The sequence below is a fragment of the Pelobates fuscus genome, chromosome 3 (genome assembly GCF_036172605.1).
Source record: "Pelobates fuscus isolate aPelFus1 chromosome 3, aPelFus1.pri, whole genome shotgun sequence".
In the NCBI taxonomy this organism is placed as follows: domain Eukaryota; kingdom Metazoa; phylum Chordata; class Amphibia; order Anura; family Pelobatidae; genus Pelobates; species Pelobates fuscus.
Genome location: NC_086319.1, coordinates 195,357,754 through 195,374,137, shown reverse-complemented (window position 1 = coordinate 195,374,137; position 16,384 = coordinate 195,357,754). Strand labels below are relative to the sequence as shown.

Sequence of the window (16,384 nt, the reverse complement as noted above, 5' to 3'; positions counted from 1 at the left end):
ATTGTACTATTATGCCACTCTATGTTAAAAGTTAGCCCATTAAAAAAAAAAAAAAAAAACCTGATATGCAACTCACCTGACTGAATGGAGTATTGGATCTTTGCATTATTTCCTTTATCTTTATCAGTTGCTCGAACTTGAATTACTTCTGTCCCAGATGGGGCTGAATCTGGTAAGTTTACATCATACAATGAGCGTGTGAAGTGAGGAGAGTGGTTGTTACTGTCTTTCACATAAATGATGACCCTGACAAAATTTCTTTTTATTGGAACATCTTGATCCCGCACCTAAAGAGCAAGAGGAACATTTAGTTATTGAACTCCACTTATTTGGTATTTTTTTAATGCTGGTTGGCTAAACATCTTATCATCTTCTATGAAAATGCAATTTGAAATATTCAAAGTGCTGTTGGTAAATTTTAAAGTTTTGAGTTAATGTAAAGTTTGGTCGTTTTACAAAAAACTCACATATAGCAACCCAAATAACTCATATACAACATATTTCCTCAAGGACATGATCTGATAGAGACTGGAGAATTCTTGATGGGTCAATGTGACTTGACTTTAAAACATGTTATGTTACGGAGATACTGTTTACATTTTGTTTCATATGTGCCTTTTCCTGGTGTACAATAAACAAATAAAAAAAAAAGTTTGTCCAGCTTCACTCTTAGTGAAGGTATCCCTTAGTGAAGGTATCCCATTTTGTGTCAACAGAAAAAGAAAACTGGTAATTTTTCAACATACCAGCCTTAATAATATTACAAATACAAATTTAGATAATTCCTTTTTTTTGCTTCAAATTCCTAGTTTGTAATACGCAAAAGCCATAAGCAAGCATTATGGAAGCACATATACAACACTCTTGGGGATATTCACTAAACTGAATTCTAACAAATTAAATCCATATGGCAAAACTGAGGGTAAATTAGAACATCTGTTAATTTAATTGTTAGATTTAATTCAGTTTAGTGAATAACTCTCACAGAGACAAGATCATTTTCAGTTTGTTTTTTTTTGTGTGAAAAATCCATGAAAATCAAGTATTATGAACAAGAATCCTATATGTCACATTTCTGAACAGAAATTCAACATGATTAATGAATCACACTTTAATTTAATATTTAAAACCTACCATCACAGTCAACACATGAAGAGGCATTGTCTCAAATTCCAAAGTCTCTGTGGTATGAACAATGCCACTATTTGGACCAATGCGAAACATTTTTGAACTTCGTGGGTCAGCACTGGCCTGGATGGTGTAAATTAGTCTACCTCCACTGTCTTTATCTGTTGCACTGACTTTAATCACTTCAATTCCCGGCAGTGTATCCTCCGAGACGTGAATCTCATAATTACTTTGGAGAAATTCTGGTCGATGTCGGTTGAATGGAACCACAGATATGTATACCTGTAAAAGTCAGACATTTTCCTGTGAGTGGATTGCAACCTATATTAAAGATTCAGATGTCCAGCTTCAAATAATACGAATCATATAGCTATTAAGACATGATTAAGTACCAGTATTACTAACTATTAACTAAACATGTTTTTCATTTTTGGTGGATCATGAAGATTATCTTCAGTGATCCAGTGATAATGGTTTTAATAGTGATAATGTTAATGTTTAATAATTGTTTATAGTAGGTAAAATGTAATAATCGTAGGGTTGGTTGTAACAATAAGTGTAAATCCAGTGTAAATTTCAGTAATTTAACAGAAAAAAACAAGAATTAAACACAAAATCTGGAAAGTAAAATGAAGGGGGATATTGGAAGGTTGGAATAAAAGGAGACGGAAAGGAAATATATAATGAGGGACAAATGGAAAGAAAAAAAGGTAAGATAGAAAGAATAAACAAAGGAAGTGAAGATGGGTTAAAAGTACGTGATAGGGGGGCGGGGCCTAGCTAGCATGGCCGACGGACGTGTCTGAGGGGAGCTCCTCAAACAATCACAACGAATCCCGCAAAATGACAGCCCAGCAGCCGTCAAACGGAGGCCAAAAGGCATAAACCTGAACCGCCAACCGACAGGGAACTCCCACGAGTGACTGGGGAGCCCCGTCCACGGTTCGCGACCAAATTCACTTACTGAGGCCTACTTGAATGGCGGACCAAGTGGAGGGGAGGCACGGCCGGTCTCCCAGCCACCCGCCGTCAGAGTACCATAATCGACTTGAACCCCCCCCGATTATCCCGGTCCTACCTGGGGGCACAGCGACCGAAATACACAACTGACTCACCAACCCCCCGGGACATTCCCTCCCGACAAGCCTAAACTAAAATGGCAACTGTAGAGGAGAACTCATGGAGGCCTACATGGGAGGCACAATTCAATGCAACCTTTGACAGAATCTGCGCAGCGTTCTGGAGCCGGATTGAATCCCGTGCAGCACAGATGCAGCCACCGCTGTCTCAGGTGAGCAGGCACCAGCAAACAACCAGACTCGATCAGAAACCCACAGGACCTGAGACACACCGGGCGCAGGGCACTAGTGTCCAAGCACGACACACCACCCACGTGGAAGCCGCTGCAGATGAGACTGCTCGCCCTTCATCTGAGCTCGGCGCTCACCGGGAGGAACTCCAGAGCCTGCCATACACCCAGGGAGAAGATCGGGATCCGGTGGAACCCTGGGCCCATGATCCTGTTGATGGGATCAATGGCAAAAGGGCACAAGCGCCTACTAAGGCCTCAGGCAGAAGAAGGGTGGTCCCCGGCCGCAGGGGCACCACCGCAAAGGGAAGAATAAGCCGACCTCCCTACCGGAGAAGGCACATCGGCGGACCGGCATGGCCCTCCGCTGCGGCGGAGATCCAAAAGGCCAATATCCTGAGGCATGAAAGACAAGCTCCCAACGGCCGAGCAGCATTCACACCTTGCGGAGTGGGCTGAGTACTCGGATAGACACTAATGGACATATTGACCAGTGCCTGATGAGCTTACTGGCGCTTAACTGTGACTTGGGCTGAAAATCTTAATAATGCATATTGATAGCTCAACTACGCAACATGGCCCACTTAATCGACCTTTTTGCAACCCTGATAGTACTCAGTGGCGCCCTACCCGACCTGAACAGCGGAGCATATTGTTTTCTTTATTGTTTTCTTTGTTATCATTTTTCTTTAGTGTCTGCCTGATAATCGTAGAATCCCAGGAATTTCAATACTGAACTTAGAGGGACTCTCACTGCTTTTTTTTTTTTGTCAATCTGATTTTTATTAAGGCATATAGTATGGGGTACAAAAGAGAAGACGGAGGAAACGTTTAAGCGAGTTACATTCTAGGGTTGGTACAACAATACACATAGTACATTTCCAGGTTTTCAATGCCTAATTTTTCTTTTTTTTGTTTATGTAACGTAGCTGGTATCGTTTATCTAAAACATAGTAGAACCAAGAACAATGCCTGTCTAGTTAGGCTGTCCAGGGAGAATCAGTGTACAATTCAATTTCGTCCTGAAGCTCTAAAGTGTTCAACAATTGGTAAATTACAGTGTTGTTATAGAGTGAGCATAAGCGAGTGGCGGCTGCATTGCCTCAGGTTATTATACATTCTAAGCGAACATGTCAGCTAGACAGGCAAATGGGTATGTCAAAATGATAGTTACAGGGTTAAACTAAAGGTTATAACATGTCATAGCTCGACAATTTAACACTACACAAGATGGGAGAACTAAAGCAAAAGGACTAACACTGTTTAAACTGCAGGATCTGACAGTAAATGAGTATACTTGTTAGCAATGGCAATAATAGTGTCTCAAGTCCTATTGTGTATCCAGGGTGGTAGGTGGGCAGCTGGTACGTGTAAGTCCTCACCCGGAGCTGCTGGTGTTCAACCTACGCCCGTGCTCTGGATCTCGTTGAGGCCGTTGTGGGGCGGTAGAAGGCAGGGGTAGAGATCAGCGTCCCTCCAGCCCCAGGCTCTGCAGAGAGCGCGCATCTTGGCTCCACGGATTCGGTAGCTCGTACTGGAGTCCGGATCCTTCCCATGTCGGGGATTGCAGGAGCTCCTGGTGTTTCTACGCCGCCTGCGGCGTCGGAACCTCCGCTTATGTGGATGATGCCGGGAATGTGCATCCCTGTGGGCTCTCAACCCAGGCGGGCCAGTGTATGCTGGTTCTTGCTTTGACGTGGTAGTTGCACCCTGAGGGGGCCTTCTCGCTCCCCGCTTCTCCCCGCTCCACTCAGTACTCCTGCCCAGGAACGGCCCAGCCAGAGTATCTCGTTGCGTTTGTGCTGTAACGGGCACCTGCCGGGCTGAGAGGTCCTCTGTACTGTTGGTAGGTGAACGGTTTTGTGTGGGCAGGGGAGAGCCTCTTAGTCTCAGCTCCAGACGGAGCCAAAAGGCTGCGAAGATGGCGTCGATACTGTCGTGTGTAGCGCGTGGCTGCGCTTCTGCAGGAGGCCCATGTGAGTGCTCCGCCATGCCAGGAGTAGTGAGTTGTGGTCGTCGCTTTAGAGCAGGCGGGCGACCTCCTGGGACCGGGATAACCCCCTCCGGTCCATAGGGGGGGGGACAAGGGCCCATAATCAGTCTTCCAGCTTTGTCGGGCAGTGGGAGAGCGGCCGCCTCTCCCGTGGCTGCCTTGCTTGTAGGCCTCATGGTGCGGTCGGGGGGTTCTCGCTGGTGGGTCAGCATGAGTGGTACCGTTAGATGCCCCTTAGTGTCACCAATTGCTTGATAGCCTTATATGTCGAGTATAGGTAATTATGGAGCAGTTATGCCGCAATATTTGCCTCCATGAGCAGGAGCTGCTCTGCTTAGCGTCTGCTCAGTTCGGCGGTCAGGCCCCGCCCCCGACTCTCACTGCTTTAACATTCTTGTTTGTTTTGCAATCTCTAACTAATCTTTTTGATAGCATCATACTGTCATACTCACCCACTAGACATAATTCCAGAGAGCTTGTCACCTGCCATTTTCGAGCTGTCAGGTCAGATTGCCTGTCGCCTCATTTAAGCCCTGCGCCCTTCTCACACTTGCGACTCATACACATGCATCATATTGCATAATTATACGACACATGTCTGAGCACCTCACATAGACTGCCTCTGTGGCACTACCATCTACGCCCTGCATAAGCTTTCTCCTGTTATAATCTGCAAGTATCATTAATGATTAGGGCTCCTACAACACCATGTTACAAGCATGACTATTATATCACAAAAAATGTGCATTCCTGTAATATGCCTTGCAATGGAAACCGGTATCTACCATGTCTGTTATGTTTGTTATGCTGTTGCGGCACCACAGACCAGCTTGTTATTCTTGTTACATAATTTGACTCTTAAAAACAAAAAATGTGCTATGTTATCGATGCCATACCAATGTTATAATATGCTTACAAATTTGTCTGCACCAGCTGTCGTGGCAGTGCACACGTATGTGTTCTTATTATGCACAAATAAAATAAAGATTGACAAAAAAAAAAGTACGTGATGAGGAAAGACAAATTGATTAAGGATAGAGGAAAAAAAATATTCAGGAAAGAAATAAAGGTGTGAACAAACAGGAATCAGGAAAATAAGACAGCAAAGTGGAGAGAGAGATGAATGGAATAAAAACAGGAGCAGTTGGGAATTGAAAAAAAGAAAGAAGAGAGAAGAAAATAGAGGAATAATAAAAACTAACTAACAAATGTAGGACTAAATGAAGGACTAATAAATGTGATTATGAAAAAATGGGAAGTTAAAGAGAGAGAGGAATATAACAAGCAAATGTAATAAAAAAATTAAAAAATTTAATAAAAAAAAAAAAAAAAAAAATTTAAAGGTAACTGATGGCAGTTTAAAAGACAGCAGTAAAAATAAAAAACAAATTACTGAAAGATAAAATAATGCATGAGGTGAAAAGTACATGTAAATATAAAAAAGAAACAAAAAAGAGGTAATATCAAGGTCAAGTGTGCGAGACGGAACAATAATTTTGTCTTTTTCTGTTTCTCTGATTTGTAAAGAAACAAATGTTTTCTACAGATATGTGTTTGACCAAAGTAGTCAATGTGTAATGACTTAATGGAGCATGGAGAATGTGCACACGCACTTACGATATTTGGATTGGATTTGTGTTCTTTCATCATTAATGCTGCCGGCTAATCCCTCCAACATTATATGTATGGCCAAAACTACGTGTGTGAAAACTAGACAAACACATTTTTGGCTGTATTATTCATGTATATTCTCTGTATATTAGAATACTTTTACATCTGCACGTATTGTTGAGCAGTTTGTATCCAGCATTTTAACTTTATAACTTATTCTGTTAATTTACACAGCTTACCTGATGTTTTGTTTTTGTTTTTAAAGTCCTAAGTAGAGTTATCCAACATAGACCTTGGTCTAATATTTTAGGATAAGCTTTACAAAATAATTGTTTTTTTTGGATAAACTTTTCAAATTACTTTTGAACACATTAAAATATAAAAACATATATCACATATATAAAAATATATAAATGTATAAAACAAATTTACATATAAAAATGTTTTAAATATGTTTCATAATATTAAATCATTTTAAAAGTTTACCCAAAAATATTTAATCAAGAGCATAGTTCCTTGCCTGTTGGTCACCACACACACACTATTGCAGATGATGAAGTTAGTTTACCTGTGTGCTGAGAGCACTGTAGCCATCTGTGACCTGCACAGTCAGGGTGTACAGTGATTTCCTACTTGCTTGCAAAGGTCGAGCAATGACTAAGCCCCCAGTGCTTTGATCTATATCGAAGTCCAGGTCGTCATCACCACCTTCAGGAAAAAGAAAGACAATGATGTATGTCTATACATCTAAATACGTCTAAATATGTAATATTTTGGATAGATTTTGGAATATGACAGATCTGATATGCGCATGGCATTGCAATATTGTTCAATATTGTGGACCAATGTGGTTTATAATCGTATTTAATTATTGATTATTGTAGTCTTGGTGTAATAAATAATCAGAATTTTAATAAAGACAGGAGGTGAATATTTTGCTAGACTCTCTTTACTGCAACCTCCAATAGCAGCTAAAACAGTAAAGGAAAAAATCCACCACTCAGAAAAACAGAGAGAGGATTTAAAAGCCAGGACCTCTCTGACAAAGTCCTCTTTCTTTGATGAGATGAACCAGTATAAATAGAGTCCAAACACATAATCACAAACTCAACAATGAGCCAAGAAGGATGAAAACGAATAAACCATGGTAACATGTCCTCTTCACACTAGGAAAACCCCCAAAAATATCATGGGGGTAAAAAGGGCAATACACATGAACATCACCAAAGGCAATAACAATAACCAAATAGAAACAAATCTGAAAATCATGCAGACAATAACGTATAAAAAACACCACAGAAGCATGAATACATCCCCCAAATAACCTTAGATTAATGCACATAGCAACACAACATAAAAAGAATAAGGGAGGGAAGCAAGTAGAAAAAAAGGGGGGGGGGGATATTTGCCTCTTGTCTTTATTAAAATTAAGATTCTTTATTAAACCATTAATCTATAATTGCAAGAAAAGACAGGAGCCTTCACAGTTTGCATTTTTACAGTTTGGACAGAAGTGAAATGGCCAGGTGATCGCTGGACTGACAGGTAGACTCTCTAGAGCAGACCAGACTTCAGGAGTGGCCAACATAAGGTAACCAACAAATACTGAGCTAGGTAAGCCACAATACAAAGTTGAGGTTTATCAGAGAAAAACGATTATGTCTTAGTTCATTTGGTCACAGAGAATGTGACACCCATCAGAGAAAAAGAAAAATCATCCACATTAAAAAAGACGTGCTTCCTTTGAAGCCTGGGCTTTGTTCAACAACATGTAGTGGGTAACTAAACAGGAGGCCCTGAGCCATGAGTCACAGCTCCTTTGTATCCAAATTGTCCAATTTACATTTATCCTTAACAAGACAACCTTCCTCGATTAGGAAGATAGGGCTATATAGAATTACCTTACATGCACCCGGAGTACTGTTCCCATTCACTAATACTCTGCCCCCATCTATGATGCTATGCAGGTCTAAAGGAAAGTCTGCATTTTAACCTAGCTCAGCAAGGTATATAAATAGCACCCAGACCACTCAATATCTTTACTAGGGTCTTGGCCATTTTGACCATTAAACTGACAATCAAGTGGTCGAATTCAGGCATTTGCACCACCTGGTCTGGGATATTATGCCACAGGTACTCAGCCCTCAACTTGTGGATGTCCTCGTGCATAGGTTTACAAATCATCCAGATGTAGACAAATTCAGCAATGTGATCTGGAGGTGTCCATCCAGAGGAATAAGCATTTGCTGACCAGACTGATCAATAATGGTTTCTGCTTTTGTGATGTTTGATCATAGGTTATTAGCCAATTCCTTGAGTGAGGGGTAATCATAAGACAGAGTTCACTTGGCTCTGGTTTATAAGTGCTTTGCCCTAACCTTTACTGGGTGTTAAAACCCATTTTACCATTTTTACCAATGCTGCATCTGTGGCCTGTGCATTCCATGCTCAGAGATGGAGGAACCGTGAGAGCCCTCTGCATAATCATGTTCAAGTGGTGTCTGCAAGGGCAGATAGGGAAGAGGAATTCCCACTTAGAAAACTTTGTAAGGCACTGCACCCTGCCTTCTCTACTGAAGGGCATCCATGCTGTAGGAATAAAGTAGGCATAATATATAGAATACAAGAAGATAAGTCCTGCGCTCACTCCCATAACTCCAGGGGGGCAGCAACGACCACAGTACACATCAGCCACCATACAGTAAAAAACAAAGAAAAAGTTACCTGCGCTCTCTCCTGAATCCATATGTATATTAAACAAATGGAGGTCATTTAGTTACTCCAATGGCCATTGGAAGGAATGCCCACCTGCCAACACCAAGGCAGACCCCCTTAGGAGGGTCCTACACTGACCTTTCTCCTTGCTTCCTTGAGCTTCTGGCAAAGATATCTCTAATGAGACAGAGAGGGGTATTTTTTTATATACACCCCTATATATTTATTAACCCTTAATAGGGAACATATGGGATGGGCAGCAGCATTGTAACAAATCTGTGTGATACAAAAAGTGAATACAAATACAAAAAAATAAGTCCTGCGCTCACTCCCATCACTCCTGGGCGACAGCAACGACCACAGTACACATCAGTCACCATACAAACAGTAAAAACCAAAGAAAAAGTTACCTGCACTCTCTCCTGAATCCCTATGTATATTTAAACAAATGGAGGTAATTTAGTTATTCCAGTGGCCATTGGAAGGAATGCACGCCTGCCAACGCCAATAATATACAGAATAAACAAAGCAAAGAAACACACAGGGGCAGTGGGTACTAGAGTAGTGTCAAAAGCACTGGTGACCATAGACCAATTGTTTAATATTGTTATTGATTAATGTGTGCAGCTAGCACCAACCCAGGGGAATGCAGGGCAGAATGTATAGGACAAGCAAAGTGAGTAAACACACAGGGGATTACCCTGAGGCAAGGGCTTATAGGGCAGAGTGGAGGCAAAAGCACGGTTTAGCATACACCAAGTGTTTAATATTGTGAGTGAGTAATGTGTGCAGCTAGCACAAACACCCAGATGATCCCAGAGAAAAGGCCTCTCAGCCAATAGCACAGCAAAATCAGAGGCAGGACTCCCCAAGAGCCGTGTAAAACAGATCAGTAGCAGCTAGAAGCACCACACATGCCAGAATAGCTTGAGCCGAAAAAATAAACTGGCCGCTGCAACTCTACCATTTAGACAGGCCTAAGGTGTACCAAGATGGCCACCACGAAAACTACGTGGTTCCCCAGAAGCTGGGGAACCTAGCACCCAAACCAGGACAAAGCACCCATCTGGAGAAAAAGCACCCAAACAATGGGACAGGACCCAGGAGACCATGACAGGAGAGGGCAGGGGTAAGAAGGCAATAAATTAAAAAGTGATAAGCCTCTAGCGGCCAAACACAGGGAAAGGAATACACTAACAGTCAGAGTAACACCCCAACACAGGGAACAAGAACCGCAAGGACCACTCCAGGGAAATAGAAAGGTAAAACATTACCTTTAAGACAGTAATCCCCAATAAAGGAGTAAGCAATACTCTGACCTTGTGGAGGTTCACCAGCAAAGAAAGAGGAAGTTGTCAGAGAGGTCCTGCCTTTTATAAACTGTGTTTTTGGTTTTTCTGTCTGATTGGTTGTTCTTTTTTTCCTTTACAGTTTTGCTGTTATTGGAGGTTGCATTAACAAAGATATAGCAAAATATGAAGCCTTTAAATTTTTTTATTTTGCTTTTTATTCTTAACAGTGAAAAACCTTGTCTTGCACTCAATAGATACAAATCCAAACATGTGATTAGAGTTACTTTTAAGTGAAAAAACCTATATGGCATTTCATGAGTCACTACTAGCTTTAACAGTATTAATATAACTAATTGCTTGTTTGATTTATTAATCAGAATCTTCTCAATACTGGAACTGAAATACTCTTAGACCTTATCATGACATACTTTTGGTCCTTTGTAAACCACTGTCCAGTGATTCACACCATGAATGTTTAAAAAAATAAATAAAAACACATTTCTGAGACATAGGTCACCAATTATTATTCTTACTTTTGAAGTGATTCATAACTACTGTTAATAAACTAGGTTTACTCTATATATTATTATTTTTATATTAGAACATAATTATCATCCTGGGACATAGGGACAGAATTTCTTCCTCCCACAGGCACCGGAATAGAGACATGAGTGGGAAATGGATGGAGAAGTGAGATTGGGTAAGTAGAAACCCACAGGATTTTGTTGCCTGTGTAGCACTTGCCTGGCTGAAACTAGACAGTTATGCTACAACAGTATTTATTTGTTCACAAATAAAATAAACACATATAAGAACCATGAAATGATATTTCATTTTGGTGAGATGGGCATGGGTTTCTTATAGGAATAAATTAGATAGAAATTACTTGTGTCTCTCCAAGCTACACAATGTTATGAAAGTTATAGGGTCGATTCATTAAACAGTGCATTGTGGTGATCCGAGTAGACAGCTGAGTTGTCTTAAGCATAATTTCCGGTGCTGGTTGGAGAGAGCAGTGAATTAGAACTGGGAAATCTGGGTTTGAATAATCCCAGTCCAACCACATTGGGCACGTTTTTGGCGTAGGCAGCTAGCTATAACATAAAACCTGTGTGAGGCCTCACCTGTTATTTCGAACCAAATTTGACTGTTGATAAACTCTGTGCTGATTAACCCCACCATGTGGTTCACAGGATCTGTTTCCATAACTTGGAATGTAAATTGAGGCTCATCAAATGCCAATGGTTCTTCTGAAGGGTCAGGTTTTGGGATCCACTGAATATGGAGTCTTACTGTGGAGGATCGAGATGGGCTTCCACTGTCTGATGCTTTTATCTGTTCAACGAAAATGCCATATAAGTGAAAATAAATAAGAGAACAAGATGAAGACGCTAATATATAACAGAAACATATATATTTTTATCATAAACTTATGTTTCTTTTTCTGTTTACACTTGCTCCATACCGTCAATATAGTGTAGTCCCCAGGTGGAAATGACTCCTTAGAAGAGATGACACCAGTGCTGGGGTGAATGGTGAACATGTCTCCTGCAGGCTCAGTAATACTGTATGTAATTTGAGCATTAATTCCCTTGTCCTTATCCATAGCTATCAACCTGGAGATAGGAGAAGGCTCAAATGAGGATTCACGTTCTGGAAGCTGAATTGTAAAGAGCTTTTGTGGGAATGTTGGAGGGTTGTCATTGAGATCCAGCACTTCTATAACCACGCGTGAGACTGACTGCAGAGGTGGTGTTCCATTATCCGATACAGTAATCTATAGGACACAATATGTCAGAAAATTATAGAAGTGAGATTTTATTTGAACCTCCACCACAAGAAGATCACAAACTATAATGCCAAAATGTAAAGCCTAAAGGCATATCCTCTTCCATAGGCCATAACCCACATCACATGGATATATGACCTCAAGGTTGGCATGGATGCCATATATATAGATGACACATTACATCATATTTTTTGTATAAAGAAAAGTGTTGTTTGACATAGTGTGTCTTATTAAATTCATGCCTTGTGTTTCCTTTAAGCGACCCTAGGCCTTATGAACCTAGCAACCACCATTGCATGCCACAGAGGTACAGAGAGATTGTATTTTTGTATAGTCCTATTTCTGAATCTCAGCACATGGTAGGATCATCTATTTATTTGTATTGGTTTCTCAATAATGTACTGTCTATTTTCCTTGATTGTACAATCGAGCAGAATATGTTGGCACGTTAGAAATGCCAGTAATAATAATAATTTCTATCTATGTAAATGAAGTATAATTGCACAGTCAGAGAAAAACAAGCTGTTATATAGTAAATATATACCACACCCAATATGCTACCCTGGAATTATTTACTAAACATTAAACACCTGCTATGTCTGTAGAATTAACAACATAAACAGTCACCATTAGCCTGCTTTATTTTTTCAAAATACATTTCTGCTGGACCATGCAGAATGATGCAAAATGAGAAACCACATTTCTTCTAGAGCCATCTAATGAATTTGGACTAGTATTTATTATTCAGGTCTTAATTTAAATATCAGTGGCAATATACATTTCTTGCTTTGTCTTGCCTCTAATTAAGAGAGGCATGTGTTAATTGATCTAATCATATTACACTGGCATTGCTTGTGTGTTTCAAATATACTTTTAACGTGTCCCTGAGCCATTTACATATCACTGATCTTCCCTTGATATTCAGCTTGTTTGGCAAGAACGAAGAAAGGACACCCTACGTAAGCCAGAGATGAGTGGAGCTAAATACCATTACGAGGACTGAAACAGACTCAAACTGAGGCCAGTTGCTATATCCAAGTCTCCAGGTAAAAAAATGAAGAACTGTAAGGGATGAGCATCTGTCCTGTAAAGATGCCAGCCTTCTCCTGGCTATAGAACTGCTTTCCCAAAAAGCAAAAACCAACATTTTTTATATTTTAACATATTTGATGTAACATTGTTGTGTAATGGCTTTTAATTTTTCTAATTAATAATAAAAACAACACCATATTATGATTTCTACAGAATGCAAACTAAGCCTAAATGAAACGTTAACTGGCTGGGTCCCAAAAAAAGACGAAGATTGTGCTCCAGATTGTTTACTCACTTCCAAGATGTGCTCTTCCTTACTTTCTCGATCCAGCTGTTGTGCTGATGTTGTGATCAAACCTAGAACATTAAACATAAGATGCTTTACAGTTAGAGTAAATCATATATGGGCAATAAATGGTGATAATGTCACTGCTGTGTCTATTCAATTTGAAGAATGCTGAATTATCGCACACTGAAACTGTAAATGTGCTTACATTTTCATATCGCTATACAGGGAGTGCAGAATTATTAGGCAAATGAGTATTTTGACCACATCATCCTCTTTATGCATGTTGTCTTACTCCAAGCTGTATAGGCTCGAAAGCCTACTACCAATTAAGCATATTAGGTGATGTGCATCTCTGTAATGAGAAGGGGTGTGGTCTAATGACATCAACACCCTATATCAGGTGTGCATAATTATTAGGCAACTTCCTTTCCTTTGGCAAAATGGGTCAAAAGAAGGACTTGACAGGCTCAGAAAAGTCAAAAATAGTGAGATATCTTGCAGAGGGATGCAGCACTCTTAAAATTGCAAAGCTTCTGAAGCGTGATCATCGAACAATCAAGCGTTTCATTCAAAATAGTCAACAGGGTCGCAAGAAGCGTGTGGAGAAACCAAGGCGCAAAATAACTGCCCATGAACTGAGAAAAGTCAAGCGTGCAGCTGCCAAGATGCCACTTGCCACCAGTTTGGCCATATTTCAGAGCTGCAACATCACTGGAGTGCCCAAAAGCACAAGGTGTGCAATACTCAGAGACATGGCCAAGGTAAGAAAGGCTGAAAGACGACCACCACTGAACAAGACACACAAGCTGAAACGTCAAGACTGGGCCAAGAAATATCTCAAGACTGATTTTTCTAAGGTTTTATGGACTGATGAAATGAGAGTGAGTCTTTATGGGCCAGATGGATGGATTGGTAAAGGGCAGAGAGCTCCAGTCCGACTCAGACACCAGCAAGGTGGAGGTGGAGTACTGGTTTGGGCTGGTATCATCAAAGATGAGCTCGTGGGGCCTTTTCGGGTTGAGGATGGAGTCAAGCTCAACTCCCAGTCCTACTGCCAGTTTCTGGAAGACACCTTCTTCAAGCAGTGGTACAGGAAGAAGTCTGCATCCTTCAAGAAAAACATGATTTTCATGCAGGACAATGCTCCATCACACGCGTCCAAGTACTCCACAGCGTGGCTGGCAAGAAAGGGTATAAAAAAAGAAAATCTAATGACATGGCCTCCTTGTTCACCTGATCTGAACCCCATTGAGAACCTGTGGTCCATCATCAAATGTGAGATTTACAAGGAGGGAAAACAGTACACCTCTCTGAACAGTGTCTGGGAGGCTGTGGTTGCTGCTGCACGCAATGTTGATGGTGAACAGATCAAAACACTGACAGAATCCATGGATGGCAGGCTTTTGAGTGTCCTTGCAAAGAAAGGTGGCTATATTGGTCACTGATGTGTTTTTGTTATGTTTTTGAATGTCAGAAATGTATATTTGTGAATGTTGAGATGTTATATTGGTTTCATTGGTAAAAATAAATAATTGAAATGGGTATATATTTGTTTTTTGTTAAGTTGCCTAATAATTATGCACAGTAATAGTCACCTGCACACACAGATATCCCCCTAAAATAGCTATAACTAAAAACAAACTAAAAACTACTTCCAAAAATATTCAGCTTTGATATTAATGAGTTTTTTGGGTTCATTGAGAACATGGTTGTTGTTCAATAATAAAATTAATCCTCAAAAATACAACTTGCCTAATAATTCTGCACTCCCTGTATATACACACACACACATATATATATATATACGGTATATATATATATATATACACACATATATCCTTTTTATTAAATGGCATGGCAAGAAAAACTATGTACGTTCATTTTATGTCTTAGCACTCTGGATATGTTAAGTAGCACTATAGTTGAAAAAATTTAGAAATTGTGCATAGCACACACAAATTTGGATGCCTACTACTCATTTTATAGTAATACCCTGTTGCTAATGGCTGTTAGAATAGGTGGCAATTGTCCACTGATACTTAAACACAGTGTTTCAATATTTCAGGAACTCCTAGCAGGCCCATTTCTCATTTTTTGCTTCTGGCATTTTTTCAGGACTGGTACGGGAAGTGGCAGTCAATTTAAAAAGTGATATGTAGCCAGATCTTTTTACATACAAATTACACACAGCCTTGAAAGGACACAGCTGTGTGGGAGGGGAGCATTCTGCCTTCAGCTACTGTGAATAGCTGCTCGGCAGTTTAAGATCTGAGTTCCTGTTGTAACAGGTATAAGGATCAGCTGTGTATTGTTACTTGTTGAACCAAACCTTTCACCAGAAATTGCTGAACAGTTCTGTCTCTGTGAAAGACAAGCGAGAAATGTATAGCTTAACCTATTCCTTGCAGGTAAACAGGTGCCAGCATTATTTATCTCTGTATACAACTTTACAGAACGGGTTTACATGTAATCTGTGTACGCAAAAAAACAGCTATAAATGGTTGAAAATAGAAAATTTTATGCATTTTGGCATTTATTCATTAAACTACATTGGTGAAATGTGAATTGAATAGAACAGACAGCGGAATTGCAAATTTGAAAAAAAAAAAAAAACACAACAACAACAACAATAACAAAGAAAAAAATAACAAAACAAACAAGCCCCTTAAGTTGTGTATTTTTAATGTTTGTCTATTTTCAACTAAATTGAACAATGACCCATTTCAATTGTAAATGATTTCCAGTTTTGTGAAGAAATCCCTAAGGCACAAATAAGAGATATATTGTTATTTGTAGTCAATGGGGACTCAACAAAAGTGAATTCTGTATTGCTGCAGTGACTTCAGGCTGGGAAACCTTATTAACAATGTTCACTAAGCTTAACAGTCTTTTTCCATAATCCACATGTGAAGTTTCTTCACTGGTACATTTGCGCATGTGAAAAGATCTATTGATTATGCTGAATAATTAATGGTATAGTTGTTTCATTATTTGAATATCATAGTATGGAACATTTGTTGGCCTAGATGACACAATGTCATTTCAGAATAGTGCTGCTTCATTACAAGGATCAGAAGGGAGAAGGGATTATTTTATACTTCTATTTGTTGTTTGCCAAAATTATATATGTGAATACAATATTCCTGTTATTATTGGTAGGTGTCAGCTATGCTCTACCTTTGCTGTCCTCCTCACATCATCATTTTCCTGACATTACTTTTTTTTT

The 16,384-nt window shown here is 39.9% G+C and overlaps 1 protein-coding gene across 1 annotated transcript in view; it reads right to left on the bottom strand.

The window, feature by feature from the left end:
- The window catches only part of FAT2 (FAT atypical cadherin 2), a 103,343-nt gene that overhangs the window by 32,698 nt on the left and 54,261 nt on the right, over positions 1 to 16,384 (bottom strand). The window contains exons 4-9 of the mRNA XM_063447863.1: positions 13,165 to 13,226; positions 11,514 to 11,825; positions 11,173 to 11,383; positions 6,610 to 6,749; positions 1,135 to 1,410; positions 77 to 287 (exon numbers count right to left, since the gene is read on the bottom strand). Coding sequence (XP_063303933.1) covers positions 77 to 287; positions 1,135 to 1,410; positions 6,610 to 6,749; positions 11,173 to 11,383; positions 11,514 to 11,825; positions 13,165 to 13,226 — 1,212 coding nt within the window. The remainder of the gene's footprint in view (positions 1 to 76; positions 288 to 1,134; positions 1,411 to 6,609; positions 6,750 to 11,172; positions 11,384 to 11,513; positions 11,826 to 13,164; positions 13,227 to 16,384) is intronic.